This window comes from Neomonachus schauinslandi, chromosome 10 (assembly GCF_002201575.2).
Source record: "Neomonachus schauinslandi chromosome 10, ASM220157v2, whole genome shotgun sequence".
NCBI classification, from domain to species: Eukaryota; Metazoa; Chordata; class Mammalia; order Carnivora; family Phocidae; genus Neomonachus; species Neomonachus schauinslandi.
Window position 1 is genome coordinate 57,854,053 of NC_058412.1, and position 25,325 is coordinate 57,879,377.

At 36.9% G+C, this 25,325-nt stretch overlaps 1 protein-coding gene across 1 annotated transcript in view; it reads left to right on the forward strand.

Moving 5' to 3' along the window:
- The window catches only part of LOC110588787 (WD repeat containing planar cell polarity effector), a 341,481-nt gene that overhangs the window by 191,394 nt on the left and 124,762 nt on the right, over positions 1 to 25,325 (forward strand). The window contains exon 13 of the mRNA XM_021699173.1: positions 8,282 to 8,384. Within this exon, the coding sequence (XP_021554848.1) occupies positions 8,282 to 8,384 (103 nt within the window). The remainder of the gene's footprint in view (positions 1 to 8,281; positions 8,385 to 25,325) is intronic.

The window sequence follows — 25,325 nt, forward strand, 5'->3', positions numbered from 1 at the left end:
TTAACTTGAGGACTCTACAAAAGGCAGGCTATATTTGGCCCATAGGCCATACTTTATGGACCCCTGCTCTATAAAGTCCTATATTCCCAGTAAATGTATGTGTCTGAGTCTCCAAAACTTTGCAACCAGTAAATAATCCTTTTCATAATCTATTTTAATTCCAGTATAGTTAACATACAGTGATATATTAGTTTTGGGTGCACAATATAGTGATTCAACAATTCTGTACATTACAGGTGCTCATCATGACAAGCTTACTCTTAATCCCCTTCACCTATTTCATCCATCCCCCCACCCCCATACACCTCCACTCTAGTAACCATTGATTTGTTTTCTATAGTTAAGAGTCTGTTTCTTGGTTTGTCTCTTTTTTCTTTGTTCATTTTTGTTTTGTTTCTGAAATTCCACATGAGTGAAATCATAGGATATTTCTCTTTCTCTGATTTATTTCACTTACTGTTATACTTGATAGCTCCATCCGTGTCTTTGCAAATAGCAAGATTTCATTATTTTTTTATTAAGGATTTTATTTATTAGAGAGCGAGCAAGAGAGAGAGCACAAGCAGGGGGAGGAGCATAGGGAAAGAGAGAAGCAGACTCTCCACTGAGCAGGAAGTCTGATGCAGGACTCATGACCTGAGCCAAAGGGGATCATGACTTGAGCCAAGATCATGACCTGAGCCTAAGGTAGACACTTAACTAAGTCACCCAGGCTCCCCAAGATTTCATTATTTTTATGACTGAATAATATTCTGTTGTGTTTATGTACCACATCTAGTATATCCATTCATCAATCGATGGACACTTGGGCTCCTTCTGTATCTTAGCTATTGTAAATAATTCTGCAATAAACATAGAGGTGCGTGTATACCTTTGAATTCATGTTTTTGCATTCTTTGGGTAAATACCCAGTAGTGGGATTGCTGGATTGTAGGGTAGTTCTATTTTTAAGAGATTTTTTTTTGAGGAACCTCCACATAGTTTCCCACAGTGGCTGAACTAGTTTGTATTCCCACCAATAGTGCAACAGGATTTCTTTTTCTCCATGTCCCAACCATCCCAAAGGTTTATTTTTGCTTTTGTTTTCCTTGCCTCAGGAGACATACCTAGAAAAATGTTGCTACGGCTGTCAGAGAAATTACTGCCTCTTCTAGGATTTTTATGGTTTCTGGTCTCACATTCAGGTCTTTAATACATTTTGAGTTTATTTTTATGTATGGTGTAAGAAAGTGGTCCAGTTTCATTCTGTTGCAGGTTGCCGTCCAGTTTTCCCAATACCGTTTGTTGAAGAGACTTTTTCCAATTGCATATTCTTGCCTCCTTTGTTGAAGATTAATTGACCACATAAACATGGGTTTATTTCTGGACTCTCTATTCTGTTCCATGGATCTGTGTATCTGTTTTTGTTACAGTACCATATTTTTTTGATGCCTATAGCTTTGTTCAAATCTGGGATTGTGATACCTCCAACTTTGTTCTTCTTTTTCAAGATTATTTTGGCTATTCAGAATCTTTTGTGGTTCCATACCAATTTTAGGATTACTTGTTCTAGTTCTGTGAAAGATGCTGTTGGTATTTTGAAAAGGATTACAATAAATCTGTAGATTGCTTTGGGTAGTATGGAAATTTTAACAATACTGATTCTTCTACTTCATAAGCATAAAATATCTTTCCATTGGTTTGTGTCATCTTCAATTTCTTTCATCAATGTTTTATACTAAGGGTACAGGTCTTTCACCTCCTTGGTTAAGTTTCTTCCTAGGTATTTTATTCTTTTTGCTGCAGTTGTAAATGGAGAATTTTTCTTAATTTCTCCTCCTGCTACTACATTATTAGTGTATAAAAAAGCATCAGATTTCTGCATATTGATTTTATATCCTGTGGCTTCGCTGAATTCATTTATCATTTCTAGTAGTTTTCTTTTGTAGAGTCTTTAGGGTTTTTTTTTATACAGTATCATGTCATCTGCAAATAGTCCAGTTTTACTTCTTCCTTACCAATTTGGATACCTCTGTCTGATTGCTATGGCTAGGACTTCCAGTACTGTGTTGAATAAAAGTGGTGACAGTGGACATCCTTATCTTGCTCCTGATCTTAGGAGAAAAGCTCTTAGATTTTCACCATTGAATATGATATTAGCTATAGGTTTTTTATATATAGCCTTCATTATGTTGCGGTGTGTTCCCTCTAAACCTACTTTGTTGATGGTTTTTATCATGAATGCATGTTATGCTTTGTCAGATTCTTTTTCTGCATCTGTTGATCATGTGGTTTTTATCCTTTCTCTTGATGTGATGTATCATGTTGACTGATTTGCAATATTTGCAAATATTGAACCACCCTTGCATCCCAAGAATAAATTCCACTTGATCAAGGTGAATGATTTTTTAATGTATTGTTGGATTTGGTTTGGTGATACGTTGTTGAGTATTTTTGCATCTGTGTTCACCAGAGATATTAGCCTGCAGTTCTCTATTCGTAGTGTCTTTATCTGGCTTTGGAATCAGGGTAATGGCAATCTCAAAAGTGAATTTGGAAGCTTTCCTTACTCTGTTTTTGGAATAGTTTGAGAGAATATATATTAACTCTTGTTTAAATGTTTGGTAGAATTCACCTGTGAGGCTGTCTGGTCCTGGACTTTTGTTTCTTGGGAGTTTTTTTATTACAGATTCTATTTTCATTGCTGGCAGCAGGTCTGTTCAAATTTTCTGTTTGTTCCTGAGTGACCTTGGGAAGATTGTATGTTTCTAGGAACTTATCCATTTCTTCTATATTGCCCAATTTGTTGGCATATGATTTTTCATCATGTTTTCTTATAATTCTTTCTGGTTGTTGTTTTCTCCTCTTTCACTTATGATTTTGTTTATTTGAGCCCTCTCTTTTTTTTTGATGACTTTGGGTAAAAGCTTATCAATTTTGTTGATCTTTTCAAAGAACCAGCTCCTGGTTTCATTGACCTATTATCCTGTTTTTTTAGTTTCTATTTCATTTATTTCTGCTCTATCTTTATTATTTTCTTTCTTCTGCTGGTTTGGGGTTTTGTTTCTTCTTCTTTTTCTAGCTCCATTAGGTGTAAGTTTAGGTTGTTTATTTGAGATTTTTCTTGCTTCTTGAGTTAGGCCTGTATTGCTCTAAACTTCCCTCTTAGAAGAGCTTTTGCTTTGTCTCAAAGATTTTGGACCATTGTATTTTTTTTATTTGTCTCCATGTAATTTTTTATTTCCTCTTTGATATTTTGGTTGACCCATTTGTTGCTTAATAGCATGTTATTTAATCTCCATGTATTTGTGTTCTTTACAGATTTTTTCTTGTGTTTGATTTCTAGTTTTATAGCAATGTGGTCTGAAAAAATGCATAGTATGACTTCAGTCTTTTTGAATTTGCTGAAATCGTTGCAGCCTTAACCTTGTGATCTGTTCTGGACAGTAATCTATGTGCACTTGAATCAAGTGTATTCTGCTATTTTAGGATGGAATGTTCTGAATAGATCTGGTCCAGATCCATCGGTTAGATCCATCTGGTCCAGTGTGTCATTCAAAGCCACTATTTCCTTGTTGAATTTCTGTGTGGATGATCTACCCATTGATGTGAGGTGTTAAAGTACCCTACTATTATTGTATCACTATTGATTATTTCCTTTATGTTTGTTATTAGCTGCTTTATGTATTTGGAGGCTGCCATGTTGGGTGTGTAAATATTTAATTATTATACCTTCTTTTTGAATTGTTCCCTTTATGATTACATAGTGTCCTTTTTCCGTTATTACAACCTTCTGTTAAAGCTCATTTTGTCCAGCATAAGTATTGCTACCCTGGCTTTCTTTTCACATCCATTTGCATGATAAGTGCTTTTCTATCCCTGCACTTTCAGTCTGCATGTGCCTCTAGGTCTGAAATAGGCAGACATATAAATGGGCCTTGCTTTTTTTTATCCATTCCATCACGTCTTTTGATTTGAGCATTTTGTCCATTTACATTCAGAGTAATTGTTGATAGGTATGTACTTATTGTCATTTTATTACTTGTTTTATGGCTGTTTTTGTAGTTCTTCTCTGTTCCTTTGTTCTCTTGCTCTTTTCTCTCATGGTTTTCTGGCGTTCTTAGTGATATACTTGGATTCCTTTCTCTTTATTTTTTGCATACTTAGTATCAGTTTTTGATTTGTGGTTACCATTATGTTTATATATAACATCTTCTGTATATCAGTCTGTGTTTAGTTGATGGTCACTTAAGTTTGAACCCATTCTAAAAGCACTATGTTTTTACTCTTTTCCCAGCCCTGTTTTATGTATATGGTGCCCTACTTTACATCCTTTTATTCTGTGAGGCCCTTGACTGATTTATATAGGTATATTTAATTTTAGTGCCTTTTTGTTTCCTACTTTTCTTTCTCTTGCCTATGGACTTGTCTTTCCACTCAGAGTCCCCTTTAACATTTCTTATAGGGCTGGTTTAGGGTGAGGAATTCCTTTAATTTTCATTTGGGAAATTCTCTCTGCTTGTATTATGAGTGATTGCTATGTTGGATAGAGTATTTTTGGCTGCAGGGTTTTTTTCTTTCAGCACTTTGAATATATCATGCCACTCCTTTCTAGCCTACAAGTTTCTGCTGAGGAATCCACTGACAGTCTTACAGGATTTCCCTTGTATGTAACTCTTTTCTCTTGCTGCTTTTAAAATTCTCTTTTTTGTTTGTTTGTTTGTTTTTTGTTTTTCCATTTCAATTACTATGTGTCTTGGTGTGGGCTTCTTTGGGTTAATTTTTGGGGGAATCTTTGTGCCTCCTGGGTATAGATTTCTGTTTCCTTCTCCAGATTTGGGGAGTTTCCAGCTATTATCTCTTTAAATGAACTTTCAGTCCCTTTTCCCTCTCTCCTCCTCTGGGATTTCTATAATGTAAATGTTATTATGCTTGATGGTGTTGCTGAGTTCCATTAATCTATTTTCATTTTTCATTATTTTTTGTCCCTCTCTCTCCAGTCAGCTTGATTCCTTTCTGTTACTCTCTCCTGCAGGTCCGTGATCTGTTCTTCCGCTTCCTCTACTCTGCTATTTATTGCATCTAGTTCATTTTTTATTTCAGTTATTGAGTTCTTCGTCTCTCATTGGTTCTTTTTTTATGTTTTCTGTCTCTTTTTTGAAGGTATCACTGAGTTCCTCTACTCTTCTCAAGTCTAGTTGAGTATATCTTTATGACCATTACTTTAAATTCTCTATCAGGTGTATTACTTATCTCCATTTCATTTAGCTCTCACTGTGATTTTTCCTCTGTCTCATTTTTTCTAACTCTGTGTCTTTTTCTGTGTTTTAGTAAAGTCCACTATATCTCTTGCTCTTGAAAGTAGTGGCTTTAGGGGCGCCTGAGTGGCTCAGTCAGTTAAGCACCCAACTCTTGATTTCAGCTCAGGTTGTGATCTCAGGATTGTGGGACTGAGCCCCACATAGGGCTCTGTGCTCACCAGGGAGTCTGCTGGGGCTTCTCTCTCTCCCTCCCCTTTGCCCCTCCCCCCAATGCTCTCTGTTTCTCTTAAAGTAAATAAATAAATCTTAAAAAAAGAAAAGAAAAAGAAAAAAAGGAAGTAGTGACCTTATGAAGAGGAGGTCATGTAGTGCCTTGCAGTGCAATGTCCCCAGTTCACAGAACCTGGAGCTTCAGGGGTGTCTCCTGTGTGTGTTGCACGTTCAGTACTGTGTGGCTAAGCTGCATTTACCCTTAGTTCTGTCATATACGATGACTCTCTTTGTCTTTTGTGTGCAGAGTTTGATCACTGTGTTGAAAATGGGCCATTCTGGGGCCATTTGGGTTTGAGCTCAGTCAAACCAGGCATTTACCAGAGATGCAGTAGCATCAAATTGCAAGGTGCTTTCCCTGTGTTAGCCCCTGAGTTTTTGTTGGTGGGTGGAGCCCGTAGTCAGACTTGATGTCTGCTCCCAGCCCACTTCTGGAGCCACAGTTGGAGTGTAGGGTTATCTTACCCTCTACTTTGGAGTGGTGCTCACCCCTGTCAGGGCTGCTTGCACACTGCCAGTCTTGTGGTACCACTTTGTATGGGATCCTGCCAAGGACATACTGGAGGAAGGAAGTCTGCTGTAGAATGTAGGGGTGGGGCATGTGGTGCCAGGATGGTCTTCACCAGTCTACTAAACGAGAGGACCTGCAGCCACCTGGGAAAACTTGTCAAGACTGGCGGGGGTGGGGATGCAGATCTGCAGAAGCACACCAGGGCAGGGTGCACTGTAAGTAAGCTAGGTGGAACATATTGGTACTGTGCTGTTTCCTGCAGGTATCCTATATTTAGGCTGGGGGTGGGGGTTGGACAAGGGAGTGAAATGGTGCCAAGCAGCATTTTGTTCTTGGAGACGTCTCCCAAAGATCCCTGCCTCTCCAGCACATGCTCTTAGATTAGTAAATAAATCCCATATACCTCGGGCAGTTTTCAAACTGCTGCTTCTATGCTGTATTTCAGTGGGGCTGTTTGTAGTCAAAAAGATTAAGGGCAGGAAGTCAGTTTCCTGTTGTTCTCCCTGCTCTCCCAGAATCAAGCCCACTGATTTTTAAAGTTCTAGGTGTAATACCCCATTGACTGTAAGAACTCATGAAGTTAGGCCCTTCTGGTTTTCAAAGCCAAATGTTATGAGGATTTGTCTTCCCAGTGTGTCCCCCGTGCCTCGGATGCCTGGTGTGCCTGATGTGGGGGTCTGCTTCTTTCTCCTCTCCACATCTGAAGTATCCCTCCTTCCTGGGGACAGTCCTGTGGGTCCATTTGGCTCCTGACAGCATCTTCACTTTTCCTGTCCTCTTTGACGTGGCTTCTCTGCATTTACCTGTAGAGAGTCTGGTCTGTCAGTCTTTGGGTCATTTTCTGGGTTATTTACACTGATGTGGGTGTTATCTAGTGGTATTTATGGGATGAGGTGAGCTAATGATCCTCCTACTCTGCCATCTTCCCTGGAAGTCTCTGCAGCCAGTAAATATTCTGAACTTTTAAAAACTTAAACAATTTGAAATTATATATTTTCAATTGCACTTATTTGAATATTAATAAAGTGAAATATCTTTCATGAGTATAGGCCATTTATATTTCTTCATTGTAAACTGGTTGTTTATGTTCTTTTTCCATTTCTTAAAAGGTTTATTTCTTTATTCTAGAGAGAGAGGGAGAGGGAAAGAGAGATCTCAAGCAGATTCCCTACTGAGCAGGGAGCCCAATGTAGGGCTCACTCTCATGACCCTGAGATCATGACCTGAGCCGAGATCATGACCTGAGCCAAAATCAAGAGTCAGACACTTAACTGACTGAGCCACCCAGGTGCCCCATCTTTTTCCATTTTTATTGCAATAATATTCCAGCAATCTTTTGCACACCAAAAATAGTTCAAAATCCTTTTTAGTGGCTATACATACTTTAGTATTATTTTACACTGCTTTCTCCCACACATCCAATCTAAGTAAGACTCCTTCCATATTCAAAGATATACCATTGCCTAACACAACTTTTTTCAATCTTCTGTATATATATATATGCACCAGATACTAATTCTGTCGCTTTTTCTCTATTTTCCCTCCTAGCATAACTCTTATTTGTCCTTCAAGATTCAGAGCAAGGATCAGTTCCTTCTCTTTAGCTCCACAGCAAATATTTGTGCAAATATCTGTTATAAAACCTATCACACATTATGTAATTAACTGTTCACAATGATCTCTCTCCCCACTGGGCTCACAGCTTCTTGAGACATGGAATTGTAATTGATCTCTATATTCCAGAACAATGCCTAACACTTAGTAGGCACTGATTATTTGCTGACTGTATGAGTTCTAGATAATAGTAATATTAATAATGTTAACAAAGTAGTATGTGCCAGACACATAAATGTCAGAGACAAATTTGTGTAGTTGTATTTCTTATAAAATGCTTATCATAATATTATATACAATTGAATTTTGAAGAAGTCATCTCAGATATTAAAATCTCCCCAAAGAACATAGCAATAAATGTTTTTATTTCCTGACAAAACTGAGTATGTCGAACATTTGGTTTAAAAACTTGTCTTTTTCCCTGAAGAATTAAAATAACTTATTTAAATAATGCTATTAGGTAATAGTTATAATCTACAATTCAAGAAAATTTGCTTATACTAGAAAAGAAAACTGAATTAAAACAAAAAATATTCATCAGCCATGTCTGTTTTGTAATCCGAACAGTAAGCTCTTTTGCTCAAAATCTTTGTAACTTGACCAAGATTCATTTGGATTAATCTTTTATTTTGTTTTTTTTCCAAAGGACATCCATTACTTTGCACTAGATAAGGGTGAATTGGCACTAGCTGAAGTGGCAAGAAAAAGAGCTAGTGACATTGATGCAGAATCAATAACCTCTGGAGTTGGTAAGAATTAATGCTGGTTTTTTTAAGTGCTTTTTGTTTCAGTCAATACTTACTCAGTATCATGTATATTTATGTTTGTAAGGCCCAGTTGGTTAATTTGAATTACTTTCTTTGTAAAGAAAGTGACTTTTAAAAAAGAATTAAGCCTGGGTAAATAGTACAATATGGATATATAAGTGGGAACAGTGTTGATATAAAAATTAATAATCACTGATTAATCACCATTTAGCAAAAAGTCAAAAAGACACTGTTTTCATAAGATTTTTGAGGTAGTTTATAATCATAAGTGCTGTTATTAATATTAGCCAACACAGAAACTTATATAATTATTTATACACATAGACATGTCATATCTCAAAAGAATTCTGTCCTATATCAAAGTATTTCACGTGGGCTTTTAGGTTTGATGGGTGACTTGTTTTCTTTTAGAAGCCACTAGTCGTTTTACAGTGTAGTCTTCCAAAGAAGACCAATCAGAAACCTATTTAATCTAAAGGTCCATACAAAACTTTACAATATATAAAAATGATAGTTTTAAAAACTATTATAATATCAACATGAGCTTCCTTTTCCCTAAACTTAGTCTAATGTGACTAAATGTGGAATTATTGATCTCTGGACATCCCAATTCCTATTCTTCCTGGTATTTACTATTCCTAGATTAGGCAAAGGGCCCTCAGAATTGCAAAAGAATTCATTTCTTTGTGGAACTCCTGAGAAAGGAAGTTTTAATAGATTTCTACTTTGTAAGTTTGGTTCAAATTATTATAACAAGCCTCTCCAGTGATTGATCATCTTTGTTTTTATAATGCTGTTTGCAGCCAGAAGGAGCAATTGCCAGCTTCTCTTTAAGGATGGAGGTTTTGCATTTTAAAGCTATTTAAAGTTACTAAGGGTGAAAAGGAATGTGAAGAAATTATCACAGAATTTCAGAAAAAGGAAGAAACTCCACTGTTCGCCAGTATGCTTTCTGTGCCCTGTGAATGCTTTGATTAGATTCCTGTAGCCAGCTGGTACTTCCTAGCCAGAGTCTTTTTGAGCCCTGCCTCATTTCTAGCAAATATCTTTCTTCACTGAAACCCTGTACCTCCCTGCTTTTCAGCCTTTTTTTTTCAGGGCTTTACCCTCTGACCTTGATTACTCCCTTGACAAAGATACCATTCAGTAACAACAATAACTATCAAGAGGTGAACATTCAGATGAATGTTCTACTCCACTTTTATTCTAGAAAACTGGGGTGACTCCCACTCAAAATTAGAAAAGGAATTAGGAAAGAATCTCTAGTTTTTTAATGGTAGTTTCTGTCTAGTTCTTCCATATAGCCCACATCATGCTGGGGAAAGCTAATTTTCTCTCAAGTTCCTTCAATTTAGTTCAACTCTGCTCTCTCAAACATTTCTGAAAGCAGAAAATAATTAAGTTTTTGGCTTTCAAAAGTGTTGCTTGATGCAAGCAAGAAGGTAAATTATGTAACATAACAAGAGCATTCAAGTTGAAGTATTTCAAGGGTGCCTGGGTGGCTCCGTCGGTTAAGCATCTGCCTTCGGCTCAGGTCATGATCCCAGGGTCCTGGGATCGAGTCCTGCATAGGGCTCCCTGCTCCGTGGAAAGTCTGCTTCTCCCTCTCCCTCTGCCTGCCACTCCCCCTGCTGTGCTCTCTCTCTCTCCGTCAAAGAAAGAAATAAGATCTTTTAAAAAAAAATAAATAAGTTGAAGTATTTCAGTCTACATGGAAGAGTCTGTAAAAATTATCACATGTGGTAGCCATCAACATAACTAAAAGCAAGAGTTGCCAAAGGATAAGTTCAATGATAATAATCTGAACAGTTTGAAAGTTTTTTATTTAAATTTTTTATTAAAGTGTAACATACATACAGAAAAGCACACAAATCATAAATGTAACTCAGTGGATTTTCACAAAGTAAACACATTCTTGTAACCATCATCCAGACCAAGTAACATACATTACCAGGACCACACAAGCCCTCTCATATCCACTTTAAGATACTACATCCCAGCCAAACTATCTTTACTTATAATAATATAGATTAGCTTTACCTTTCTTTCAAATTTTAAATAAGTGGAATCTGTATTATTCTTTTGTTTTTGGCTCCTTTCACTTAACTTTATGAGATTCTTTTATATTGTTGTATATAAGTAATTCTTTCCTTTTTATTATATAACAGTATTCCAATAGATGAATATATACAATTTTATTTATTCTATGCCAGATATTTGAATTCTTTCAAGTCTGGGGCTTATTGTGAATAGTGTTGCTATGAATATACTTGTGTTTGTCTTTTAACAGATGTATACACAGATCTTCTGGGTATGTGCTTAAAAGTGGATTTGCTGGGACATAGGATATATTCATATATTCAGCTTTAGTAGTGTGGAGAGGAAAAAAGTTTTCCTCTGTCCTTCAAGGTTTTTCCACCCGAACTAAAAACCAGATTTACACAAGACTGATTAATAGAGAATGTTGGCTAATTGTATTTAAATTAAAAAAAACCCAAGGAAAAAAAAAGACTGATTAATAGAAAATGAAACAAGGTTTAATAATATATATACCTCCTGTATACATGGGAGAGACCCAAGAAAACTGAGTATCTCACCAAAATAGCTGAAGCCATCACCTTAAATACCATCTCCATCTAAAGACAAGAGAAGATGTAGGTAGAGGATCATTTATGGGAGGTTACCATAAAAAGCATAGTAAAAAAGGCTAAAGTTGTCATGCAGATTTAAGTTCATGCCTTCTCCACTGATAACAGTTTCTAGGCATCTAAGAGTCATCCCCCTCTTCCTGATACTGAGGGAGACACCCTTACAAATGGAGATTTCCCTTATACATGGAAATGTCTCTTAAGGGAGGGAAACTGGGATTTCAGAGATATTCTTGTGTCTACAGTTTCTTAAAAAATACCAGCTTAGAATAATCAATATGCCAAAGAGGCATATCTTTTTTAATCAAATTTATATATTCTTAAGTTTTTATTTAAATTCCAGTTAACATACAGTGGTGTAATATTAGATTTCATTCTTTTTTAAGGCTGAGTAATATTCCATTGTGTATATATATATATATATATATATATATATATATATATATATATACCACTTTTTCTTTATCCATTCATCAGTCGATGGACATTTGGGCTCTTTCCATAATTTGGCAGTTGTTGATAAAGCCACTAGAAACATTGGGGCGAACGTACCCCTTCAAAGAAGTATTTTTGTATTCTTTGGGTAAATATCTAGTAGTGTGATTGCTGGGTCATAGGGTAGTTCTATTTTCAATTTTTTAAGGAACCTCCATCCTGTTTTCCAGAGTGGCTATACCAGTTTGCATTCCTACCAACCCACCAGTGCAAGATGGTTCCCCTTTCTCCATATCCCAAAGACGCATAGCTTATGGTGGAAAAATCTGCTCCCCTACAGTAGCTATTTCCAGTTTTCCTAGGGAGTTGTAACAACTTATCTTCTCACCAGCAGTCCATAATAGTAGAGCTTGCCCCATCCTCAATGCATGATATTGTCTGTCTTTGCATTTTAGCCATTCTGGTGGGGAAGACATTAATATTTTGTAAATGTGATAGTGTATATATAGAATGTTCCTGGGCTCTTTATTTCACTGGTCTCTTTGTACTTGCACAAATATCTCAGTGGGTTTTTTTTAATTGAAGTATAGTTGACACACAGTGTTACATTCCACAAGTCTGTATCTTACGTTATGCTCACCACAAGCGTAGCTATCATCTGTCACCATACAACGCTATTACAATACCATTGACTAGATTCCCTGTACCTTTCATCCCATGATTTCTTTTTTTTTATTATGTTATGTTAATCACGATACATTACATTGTGTTCCATGATTCATTGTTTGCGTATAACACCCAGTGCTCCATGCAGAACGTGCCCTCTTTAATACCCACCACCAGGCTAACCCATCCTCCCACCCCCCTCCCCTCTAGAACACTCAGTTTGTTTTTCAAAGTCCATCGTCTCTCATGGTTCATCTCCCCCTCCGATTTCCCCCCTTCATTCTTCCCCTCCTAAAGACCTGTACTGTACCTCTGAAACAAATAATACATTATATGTTAAAAAAATATATATATATCATCCCATGACTTCTTCATTCTGTAACTGGAAGCCTTTATCTTCCACTCTCCCTTCACTCATTTGCCCATCCCCCACCCACATCCCACCCTCAGTTTTTCTCTATTATTATGGGTCTGTTTCTGCTTTTTGGTTTTTTTTTAGATCCCATGTATTTATCTATGTCTGACTTATTTCACTTAGCATATCCTCTAGGTTCATCCACGCTGTCTTAATGGCAAGATCTTACTCTTTTTTATGGTTGAGGGTGTGTGTGTATATGTGTATATGTATATACACATATATCCATTCATCTGCTGATGGACACTTGGGTTGTTTCCAGATCTTGGCTATTATAAATAATAGTGCAATACACAGGGTACATATATCTTTTCAGGTTAGTGTTTTCATTTTCTTTGGGTAAATACCCAGTAGTGGAATTACTGGATCATATAGTATTTTTATTTTTAATTTTCTGAGAAGCATCCATATGGTTTTCTACAGTGGTTCTACCAACTTACAGTCCCACCAAGAGTGCCTGAAGGTTCCTTTATTTCCACATCCTCAACAACACTTATTTCTTGTCATTTTGATTAGAGCCATTCTGAAAGGTATAAAGTGATATCTCATGGTGGTTTGATTTGCATATTTCTGCTGATTAGTAATGTTGAGGTCTGTTTCATGTACCTATTGGCCATCTGTTTGTCTTCTTTGGAAAAATGTATATTCAGGTAGGTACTCTTTCCATTTTTTAACTGGATTGTTTGATGGGCTTTTTGGGGGGTGGGTTGTATACATTATTAATATATCTTGACTATTAACTCATTGTCAGATGGATCATTGCAAATATCTAATCCCATTCAGTAGGTTGCTTTTGTTTTATGGATAATTTCCTTTGCTTTTCTTAGAGAAAAAGGCAATAGCTTTTTATTTTGGTGTAGTCCCAATAGTTTATTTTTGCATCTGTTTCCCTTGCCTGAAGAGAGAGGTCTAGAAAATTACTGCTAAGGCTGCTGTCAAAGAAATTATTACCTATGTTTTCTTCTAAGGTTTTATGGTTTTAGGTCTAACATTTAGGTCTTTAATACAATTTGAGCTTATTTTTTTGTATGGTGTAAGAAAGTAGTCCAGTTTCATTCTGTTGCATATAGCTGTCCAGTTTTCTAGCACCATTTGTTGAAGAGACTGTCTTTTCTCCATTGTACATTCTTGCCTCCTTTGTTGAAGATTAATTGACCTTATAAGTGTGGGTTTATTTCTGGGCTGTCTATTCTATGTCATGGATCTATTTGTTTTTGTGTCAGTACCATGCTGTTTTTGATTACTACAGCTTTATAGTGTATCTTGAAATCTGGGATTGTGATACATCTCAAGATTGCTTTGGCTATTTGGGGTCTTTTGTTGTTCTATACCAATTTTTGATTATTCTAGTTCTGTGGGGGGAAAAAGCTGTTGGTATTAATAAGAATTGCATTGAAACTGTAGACTGCTTTGGGTATTATGAACATTTTAACAATATTGGTTATTCCAATCCATGAGCATGGAATATCTCCATTTTTTGTGTCATCTTCAATTTCTTTCATCAACATTTTATAGTTTTCAGAGTACAGGTCTTTCACCTCTTTGGTTAAGTTTCTTCCTATGTATTTTATTTTTTTAGTGCCATCGTAAATGGGATTGTTTTTTTAAATTTCTCTTTCTGCCACTTCATTATTAGTATATAGAAATGCAACTGATTTATGTGTATTAATTTTGTGTCCTGCAATCTTACTGAGTTTATCATTTCTAGTAGTTTTTTGGTGGAGTCTTTAGGGTTTTCCATGTGTAGTATTGTATCTGCAAATGGTGACATTTTAACTTATTCTTTACCAACTTGGATGCCTCTTATTTCTTTTTCTTGTCTGATTGCTATGGCTATGACTTCCAGTACTGTGTTCAATGAAAGTGGTGAGAGTGGACATCCTAGTTTTATTTGAGTTCTTAGGGGAAAAGCTTTCAGCATTTCACCATTATGTTAGCTGTGGGTTTTTCATATATGGCTGTATTATATTGTGGCATGTTCTGTAAACCCACTTTATTAAGAGCTTTTATCAGAAACAGATGTTGAATTTTATCAAATGCTTTTTTTTTTACATCTTTGAAATGATCATGTGATTTTTATCCTTCATTTTGTTAATGTTAGCACATTGATTGGTTTGCAAATATTGAATCATCCTTGCCTTCCTGGAATAAAGCCCACTTAATTGTAGTTAATGGTCCTTTTAATGTATCATTCAGTGTTGTTTGCTAATATTTTGTAGAGGGTTTATGCATCTTTGTTCATAAGGGTTATTGGCCTGTAGTTTTCTTTCTTTGTAACAAAGAGTCTTTGGTTTTAGTATCAAGGTACGCTGCTCTTATAGAATATATGTGGAAGTTTCCCTCCTCTTCTGTTTTTTGGAATAGTTTAAGGAAAATAGGTACTCTTTATTTTTTTTAAGACTTTATTTTTTTATTTGAGAGAGAGACTGAGAGGTCATATGACGGGGGAGGAACAGAGGGAGAGGGACAAACAGACTCCGCAGTGAGCACAGAGCCTGATGTGGGGCTCAATCCCACAACCCCGAGATCATGACCCAAGCTAAAACCAAGAGTCGGATGCTCAATTGACTGAGCTACCCAGGCACCCCAGTACTGACTTCTTTAAACATTTGGTAAAATTCACCAGTGAATCCATCTGGTCTTGAACTGTAGTTTATTGGGAGTCTTTTGATTACGGATTCAATTTTGCTACTACTAATTGGTCTGTTCAGATTTTCTATTTCTTCTTGATTCAGTTTTGGAAGATTACGTTTCTAGGAATTTATCCATTTCTTCTAGGTTGTCCAATTTGTTGGCATATAACTTTTTGTAGTAGTCTCTTCTAATCCTCGTATTTTTGTAGTATTTTGTTACCTCTCCTCTTTTATTTCTGAATTTATTTATTTGGATCCTCTCTTTTTTTTCTAATGAGTCTGGCTAAAAGTTTATCAATTTTGTAGATCTTTTAAAAAAAAACAGCTCTTGGTTTCTCTGATCTTTTCTATTGTTTTTTTAGTCCTTATTTCATATATTTCTATTCTGATCTCTATTTTTCCCTTCCTTATACTCATCTTGGGTTTTGCTTGTTCTTTTTCTAGTTCCTTATAATTGTAAGGTTACATTGTTTGAGATTTTTCTTGTTTGAGGTATCTCAGTTTTGACATATATTTCCCTCTTAGAACTGTTTTCATTGCATCTCAATGATTTTGAACATTGTGTTTTCATTTTCATTTTTTCCATTTGTTTGATTTCCTTTGATTTTTTGTTTTTGTTGACAAACTGTTTTGTAGCCTGTTGTTTAGCCTCCATATATTTGTGTTTTTCCAGGTTTTTTTCTTGGTTGATTTCTAGTTTCATAGTGTTGTGGTCAGAAAAGATGCATCTGATACCAGTCTTCTATTTATTGAGAATTGTTTTGTGGCATCACTTGTGATCTATCCCAGAAAATGTTCCATGTGCATGTGAAAAGAATGTGTATTCTGTTGGTTTTAGGTGGAAGGTTCTGTACAAATCTGTTAAGTCCATCTGGTCTCATTTGTTTTTTCGAAGATACTGTTTTCTTTTTTTTTTACAAAAAAAATTTTTTTTAATTCCAGCTAGTTAACATACAGTGCAATATTAGTTTCAGGTGTTGAATTTAGTGATTCATCACTTACAATACTCAGTGCTCATCACAAGTGTCTGTTTAACGCCCCTGCCCCCATCTACCTTCCAGTGACCATCATTTTGTTCTCTATAGTTAAGGATCTGTTTCTTGGTTTGCCTCTCTTTTCCCCCCCATGTTCATTTGTTTTGTTTCTTAAATTCCACACATGAATGAAATTATATGGTGTCTTTCTCTGACTTATTTCACTTAGAATAATACTCTCTAGCTCCATCCACATTGTTGCAAATGGCAAGATTTCATTCTTTTTGATGGCTGAATAATATTCCATGCCATACCATACCACCTCTTCTTTATCCATTCATCAGTTGATGGATATTTGGGCTCTTTCCATAATTTGGCTATTGTTGATAATTCTGTTATAAACATCTGGGTGCATGTGTCCCTTTGAATTAGTATTTTTGTATCCTTTGGGTTAACCCTAGTAGTACAGTTGCTGGATCACAGGGTAGTTCTATTTTTAACTTTTTGAGGAACCTCCATACTGTTTTCCAGAGTGGCTGTACTGGTTTGCATTCCCACCAAGACACTGTTTTCTTATTGGTAGTCTGTCTGGATGATCTATCCTTTGATGTAAATGGGGTAATAAATTCCCTTACATTATTGTAAGTATGGGTTTGTGGTTACCAGGAGGTTCGTATATAACACCCTATGTATATAGAAGTCTGTATTAAGTTCATGGTAACTTAAATTCAAACACATTCTAAAAGCACTTTTGGGATGCCTGGATGGCTCAGTCAGTTAAGCGTGTGCCTTTGGCTCAGGTCATGATCGCAGGGCCCTGAGATTGAGTCCCATATCGGGCTCCTTGCTCAGTGGGGAGCTTGCTTCTCCCTCTGCCTGCCACTCCCCCTGCTTGTGTGTACACACTCTCTCTCTGTCTCTCTGACAAATAAATAAATAAAATCTTTTAAAAAAAGGACTTTTACTACCCTTTCCATGTTTTATGTATATGTTATTAGGTATTACATTTTTTAATTCCTATATTTCTCCTAATTATGGCCTTTGCCACTTAAAGAAGTCCATTTAACATTTCCTGTATGGCTGGTTTAGTGGTCATAAACTTTTTAAACTTTTGTTTGTTTAGGAAACACTTTCCCTCTCCTTCAATTTTGAATGATAACCTTGCTGGGTAGAATATAACTTGGTTGCAGGTTTTTCCTGTCAGCATTCTGAATATATAATGCCATTCTTTTGACCTGCAAAGTTTCTGCTGAAAAATCAGCTGTTAGCCTTGTGGGGTCCCTTGTATGTAACTTTTCTCTTGCTCCCTGCAGATTCTGTATTTAATCTTTGATGGTTTAAATATTATAGGTTGTGGTATGGACCTCCTTAGGTTCATCTTGTTTGGAACTCTTTGTGCTTTTTGAACCTGGATGTTTGTTTCCTTCCCCAAGTTAGAGAAATTTTCATCTGTTTCTTCAAATAAGTTTTCTGGCCCTTTCTTTCTTCACCTTCTGAGATAATGTGAATCTTTGTTTACTTGATATTATCCAAGAGATCCCTTAACCTATCCTCATTTTTTAAAAATTCTTTTTTTCTTTATGCTGTTCAGATTGGGTGCTTTCCATTACCATGTCTTCCAGATCACTGATCCATTTTTCTGCATCCACGAAACTATTGATTTCCTCCAGTATATTTTTCATTTCAGTTATTGTATTCAATTCTGATTGGTTCTTTCTCATATTTTCTCTTTGTTGAAGTTCTCTCTCAGTTCTTCCACTATTCTCTTTATACAGTGAACATCTTTATGATCATTACTTTAAATTATTTATCAGGCATATTGCTTATCTGTTTCTTTTACTTCTTTTTCTGAAGTTTTTGTCTCATTCTTTCATTTGGGGCATATTTCTCTGTCTCCTCATTTTGGCTGACTTTCTGTGGCTGTTTCTATGAATTATGCAGAACAGCTGCTTCTCTGAAATGTGAAGGAATGGTCTTGTGTATGGTTGTACCCTGCATAGGCTGTGTGTGCCTGGTCACTTTGGTTCACTGGGTGGCACTGTGGCTGGCATGAGTTAGGCGTCACAGGGCACTCGGTGCCGGGGCTGCCTTAGTTGGATGGTCATTTCTGAAGTGGGCATGGGCTGGGACAGTCCCAAGACTCCCCACACAGAAAGTGCTCTGGCAGAAAAGCTGAAGCAGGTGCAAACTATGGTGTCCTGGGGTGCTATTTGCATGGGGGCACCTTGGCAGGGCAGCTGGATCCAAAGCAACTATGAGCCAGGAGGTCCTGATGAACTCTGAGCCAGGGTGTTCTAGGATGCATTGTGCCTGTGCCACCCTGGTGATATGCTGGAGTTGCAGTATGCACTGCACTGGGGCCACCTTGGAATGGCCAGGGCTAGTGTGAGCTAGGGGCACAGGGCTCACAGAAGTGGTAGGCCATCTAGTAGGCCATCAACCCTAGTCCTATCCATACTGTCAAGGTGGAAGGGGAATGTAAACCTTGGTGCTCACCAGCCTCTCTGACCCAGCACTCCTCCACCATTTGGTAGGGTCTTAGGGCTAGTTCCTTTATATTTTAGTCACTTTTTAAAACCATGGCTTTTTTTCTGTGCCCCAGGGTATCTAGGTCTGGAGTGGCCTAGGGACCCAAAACTCACAGATTGCAGACTGGCTGTAGTGTGCAGACCATGCTCCACTCTGTGCCATCAAGGTTGAGGAGAGCATAAACTGTGGCACTCTCCTGCCCCTTTGACCTGGAAAGAATTCCAGCAGCTCCCCTACTGTTTGGGAGGGTTCTAGGGCTTCTTCACTTGTATTCTAGTTACCCTTTTACTTTTTTTAAGATTTTATTTTTGTGAGAGAGAGCGAGTGTGCATGCACGAGCGGGGAGGGGAGGGGCAGGGAGAAGCAGACTCCCGGCTGAGCAGGGAGCCTGATGTGGGACTCGATCCCAAGACCCTGGGATCATGACTTGAGTCAAAGGCAGATGCTTAACTGACTGAGCCACCCAGGCGCCCCTCTAGTTACCCTTTTAAACTGCAGCTTTTGTTCTGTACCACAGGGCAGACAAATCTGCTTATGGTCCCTCAGTACTGTCTCTCCCCATTTGCAGCATCAGGAGTGGGTGGTCCTTTCATTGCCATGTCTCTATCTATATTGCCATTGTCTATGTGGTCACTCTTTTGTTGTGAGGAAACTGTTCTACCAGCCCTTAGTTCTTCTGGAGGAATTGCTGTATAAATAGGTATAGATTTGGCATATCTGTGCAGAAGGGTAAGTTCAGGGTCTCCCTACATCGCCATCTTGGACCCAGTATCTCACTGTTTTAAGGAATTCTGGCTTTAAATCTTTATGTATTTATTGAAATATAATTGACATATAATATTAGCTTAAGGTGTACAACATAGTTATTCAACAATTATATACTTACAAAATGATAAGCATGGTTAGTGTACTCTGTCACTATGCAAACTCGTAACAATATTATTCACTATATTCCCTATATACTTTTCATGCTTGTGACTTACTTTACAAATGGAAGTTTGTAGTTCTTAATCTCTTTCACTTATTTTGATTATTACTACCCACCTCCCTGTGGCAGCCACCAATTTCTTATATTTATGAGTCAGTTTGTTTGTTCAGTTGTTTTGTTTTTTAGATTCCACATATAAATGAAATTATGTGGTATTTGTCTTTCTCTGTCTGACTTACTTCACTTAGCATGATACTCTCTAGGTCCATTCATGTTGTCTCAAATGGCAAGATTTCATTTTTTTTTATTGTTCAGTATTATTCCAGTGTGTGTGTGTGTGTGTGTGTGTGTACATGTGTACACACATGCATACATACAAACAAATCACATTGTATTTATCCCTTCATCTATTGCACACTTGCATTGCTTTCATATCTTGGCTATTGTAAATTATTATGCAAAAAAGAGGTACATAAATCTTTTTGAATTAGTGTTTTCACTTTCTTCAGAAAAACTCAGGTATATAATTATTGGGTTGTATGGTATTTCCATTTTTAATTTTTTGATGAACCTCCATACTGTTTCTCATAGTGGCAACACCAATTTACATCCGACCAACTGTACATGACTAGTCTCTTTTACCCACATCCTCACCAACACTTTTGTCTTTTTGATACTAGCCATTCTGATTGGTTTGAATTGATATCTCATTGTCGTTTTGATTTTTATTCCTCTGATGATTAGTGATGGTGGGCATCTTTTCATGTGTCTTTTGGCTGTCTGTATGTCTTCATTGGAAAAATGTCTGTTCAGGTCTTCTACCCATTTTTAATTGGATTATTTGGGGCTTGGGGGGGGTCATATGAATTCTTTATATATTTTGGATGTTAACCCCTTATCAGATATATCATTTGGAAATACCTTCTCCCATTCACTAGGTTCTCTTTATGTTCTGTTGATGGTTTCCTACACTATGCAAAAGCTTTTTAGTTTGATGTAGTCCCCATTGTTTATTTTTGCTTTTGTTTCTCTTGCTTGGGGAGAAAAAATTATCCAGTAAAATACTGCTAAGGCTGATGTCAAAGACATTACTAGCTATGTTTTCTTGGGGAAGCTTTATGGTTTCAGGTCTCGTATTTTGGTCTTTCATCATTTGTGTATGCTGTGATAAACTGGTATAGTTTCCTAGCACCATTTATTGAAGAGATTGTCTTTTCCTCATTATATATTCATGCCTCCATTGTCAAAGATTAATTGGCCATATAAGTGAGCGCTTATTTCTGGGCTGTCTATTCTCATGGATCTATTTTTGTGTGTGTGTGTGCCAGTACTGTACTGTTTTGATTACTATACCTTTATAGTAACTTGAAATCTGGGATTGTGAAAAATATTATTGGTATTTTGATAAGGATTTGATTGAATATGTAGATTGCTTTGGATATTATGGACATTTTAACAATATTGGTTCTTCCAATCCATGAGCGTGGTATTTTTCCATTTATTTATGTCATTGTCAATTTCTTTCATCAGTGTTTCATAATTTTCAGAGTACAGGTCTTTTACCTCCTTGGTTAAGTTTATTCGTAGGTATTATATTTTTTGCTGAAATTGTAAATGAGATTGTTTTCTTAATTTTTCTGATAGCTGTTTATTAGTATATAGAAATGCAACAGATTTCTCTGTATTGATTTTGTAGCCTGGGACTTTACTTAATTCATTAATAAATTTTTGGTGGATTTTTTAGGGTTTTCTATATAATGTCAGCTATAAATACAGAGTTTTACTTCTTCCTTACCAATTTGGATGGCTTTTATTTCCTTTTCTTGTCTGATTGCTGTGCCTACTAATTCCAGGACTATGTTGAATAAAATGAGTGAGAAAGGATAGGCTTGTCTTGTTCCTGATCCTAGAGGTAATTTCACTATTGAGTATGAGTTAGCTGTGGCTTTTTCATATGTGGGCTTTATTATGTGGAGGTATGGTCCTCCTATACCCACTTTGTTAAGAGTTTTGATCATGAGTGGTTGTTGCATTGTTTCAAACACTTTCCCTGCATCTTTTGAGATGATCATATGATTTTTTATCATCTTGTTAATGTGGTTTATCACATTGGTTGGTTTGTGAATACTGAACCACTCTTGCATCCATGGAATAAATGCCACTTGATCATGGCAAATGATCCTTTTAATGTTTTTAAATTCAGCTTGCTAATATTTGTTGATTTTTACATCTATATGCATCAGGGTATTGGTTTGAAATTCTTTTTTTTCTTTCTTACTTTTTTTTTTAGTGTCTTTGTTTAGTTTTGATATCAGGGTAATGCTGGCCTTGCAGGAATTTGGAACTTTTCCTTCTTAAGTGTTTGGTAGAGTTCACTGAAGCCGTCAGCTTCTGGACTTTTGTTTGTTTGGAGTTTTTTCATTACTGATTTAATTCCATTACTGGTAATCAGTCTGTTCAAATTTTGTCTGTTCCTGAGTGAGTTTTGGAAGATTATATGTTTCCAGGAATTTATCCATTTCTTCTAGGTTGTCCAGTTTGTTGGCATATATTTTTGCATAATATCCTCTTAATAATCCTTTATATTTCTGTGGTGTCAGTTATATTTCCTCCTTTATTTCTGATTTTGAGTCCTCTTTTTTTCTTGATGAATCTGGCTAAAGGTTTATCAATTTTTTTTTTTTTTTTTTTTTTTTAAGGTTTATCAATTTTGTTGATCTTTTCAAAGAACCAGTTCCTGGTTTCATTGATGTTTTCTATTGTTTTACAGTCTGTATTTCATTTACTTCTGCTTGCATCTTTATTATTTCCTTCTTTCTACTAGCTTTAGATTTTGTTCTTTTTCCTAGCTCTCTTAGGTATAATTAGGTTGTCTGAAATTTTTGTTTCTTGTGGTAGGCCCCTATCACTCTGAAGTTCCCCCTTAGAACAGTTTCTGCTGCATCCCAAAGATTTTGAACTGTTGTGTTTTCATTTGTTTTTTGACTTCTTTGATTTTTTTTGTTGACTAATTGTTTTGTAGCATGTTTTTTAGCCTCCACATATTTTTTTCCAGTTTTTTTCTTGTGATTAATTTCTAGTTTCATAGTGTTATGGTCAGAAAATATCAAATGATACCAATCTTCTATTTATTGAGACTTGTGGCCTAACTTGTGATCTATCCTGGAAAATGTTCCATGTGCACTTGAAAAGTATGTATATTCTGTTGTTTTGGGATGGAATGTTCTGTCTGAATCTGTTAATAAGTCCACCTGGTCTAATGTGTCATTCAAAGTCAATGTTTCCTTGTTGATTTTCTGTCTGCATGATCTATCCTTTGATGTAAGTGTGGTATTAAAGTTCCTTACATTATTGTATTACTGTGAATATTTTTCATTATGTTTATATTTCCTTTATGTATCTATGTACTCCAATGTTGGGTGCATAAGATATATACAACTGTTATATCCTCTGGTTGGATTGATCCCTTTATCATGATGAAATGCCCTTGTCTCATGCTGAAGTTTTTTAAAAGTCTAATTTTTCTAAGTATTGCTATGTTTTTTGTTTCTGTTTCCATTTGCATGGTATACATTTTCTGTCCCTTCACTTTGTGTCATTAGGTCTGAAGTGAGTCTCTTGTAGGTAGCACATAGATGAGTCTTGTTATATTTTTTTTAATCCATTCAGTCACCCTCTGTCTTTTGGAGTGTTTATGCCATTTAATTTAATTACTGATGAGAACGTACTTACTGCCATTTTGTTACTTGTTTTCTGGTTGTTCTCTGTTCCTTGTGATTTCATGGCTTTCTTTAGTGTTATGCTAGGCTTTATTTTTTGTGTATTATAGGTTTTTGATATATGGTTACCATTATGTATACAGCAGTCTATATTAAGTTGATGTTTGTATAAGTCCAAACACATTCTAAAAGCACTAAATTTTCACTCGCCCCTGCATGTTTTATGTATATGATGTCATATTTTATAATTTTTCTGTGTATCTCGACTGGTTTTTGTAGATATATTTGCTCTTACTGCTTTTGTGTTTTAACCTCCATCCTGGTTTTATAGTGGATCTTTTATTACCTTTACTGTGTGTTTACTTTTCCCGTGAAATTTTTTCCTTTACAATTTTCTTATTTCTAGTTATGGCCTTTTCTTTCCACCCAAAGAATTCCCTTTAACATTTCTTCTAACTCTCTGTGTTTGTTTCTCTGTATTAGAAAATCAGACACATTTCCTGGTCTTGAAAGTAGTGGCCTTGTGTAGGAGAGGTCCTGTGGTGCTCTAGAGTGCAATCCCCATTGGTCACCAGAACTAGGCACTCTAGGGGTGTCTGCTATGTGGGCCACATGCACCCTGCAGTTGTAAATGAGCCAGGTTTGTCTTCAGACCAGCCTGCTGACCCACTTTGCCTGCTGTGGGTGCACCAGACAGGGACTGGTCTCTGTGCTGATGAGACACTTGTACGTGGGCAGGGTCAGTGGTCAAGCTAGCTGTCTGTAATTAGCCACTGCACAGCTGCAGGTACACTGAATGGCAGAACTTGCTTTCTGCATGGCCGAGAGGCTTTTGTTGATGGGCAAGGTGAGCAGTGAGACTAGATATCTGCAATTGCAGGTGTACCAAGCAGCGGGGCTTTCTCCCTGCACAGCCACTTAAAAGGTTTGGCTGTTGGAACTGCTGGCACACTGGTGTGTGGGGTTATCTTACATTCTCACTGGGGCAGGTGCCACTTTGCAATGGTGCTGGTCCCTGCCATGGCTACCTGCAGCCACTTTGGGCGGATGCCTGTTGAGGCAGGCAGATCCATGTAGAACACAAGGGTGGGCTTGCTAGTGCTGGCAAGGGAGGTGGAGAGTGTTACCACTGGCTCCCACAAATGTCCAGATAGTTTGGGAGAGAGGAAGAGAAAGGACACCTGCCAGCACTTTTGCTCCTGGAGAAATATCCTGAAATCCCTTCCCTTTCAGTGCATATTCTGAGATGAGTAAAGAAATCTTTGTGTATGCTTCAGGCACTTTTCAAACTGCTGCTTCTGTGCTGTGTCTCTGGCCAAGTTATTAGGCTCACTCTTTAATGGTGGGGACTGAGTTTACGGTCATCCTTCAGTGTTCCCAGAGTTAGGCCCACTGATGTTTAAAGAATCCAGATTTAAGCTGCACTGATTTTCAAAGTTAGATGTTATGGAGACTCATCTTCCCAGTGCATGAATACCTGATGTGGGGTCTGATCCTCTCTTTTCTCCCTGCTTTTGGTGTTCCTCCGATTTGTGTTTAGTCTCACTGGGGGCTTGGTTCCCAACTGTGTCTCTGCCCCTCCTACCCTTTACAACATGGCTTCCTCTCTACAATTAACTGCGGAAGGCCTGTTCTGCCAGTCTGCAGGTTTTCAGTTACGTGCTTAAAATGTAGCTGTTAGCTCAGTGGTCATGGCATGAGATCCTTATCAAGATCCTCCTACTCCACCAACTTCCTTGAACCTCAGCTTTACCAGGTATTTTAAGTGAAACTGTACTAACCTAATATTGACATTTTTACAGTATTGAATAGTGCAGCCATGAATGTTGTATTGCTCTTCATTTAAAAAGGTCTTTGATGTTTGCCAATGATACCTAGTAATTTCTCATAGTTGTCTAATATATTTATTCCTCTGATCTTATTTTGTATTGTTTGATTTTCAAAAACTTCAATGAGATACAGTAGACATATAACAC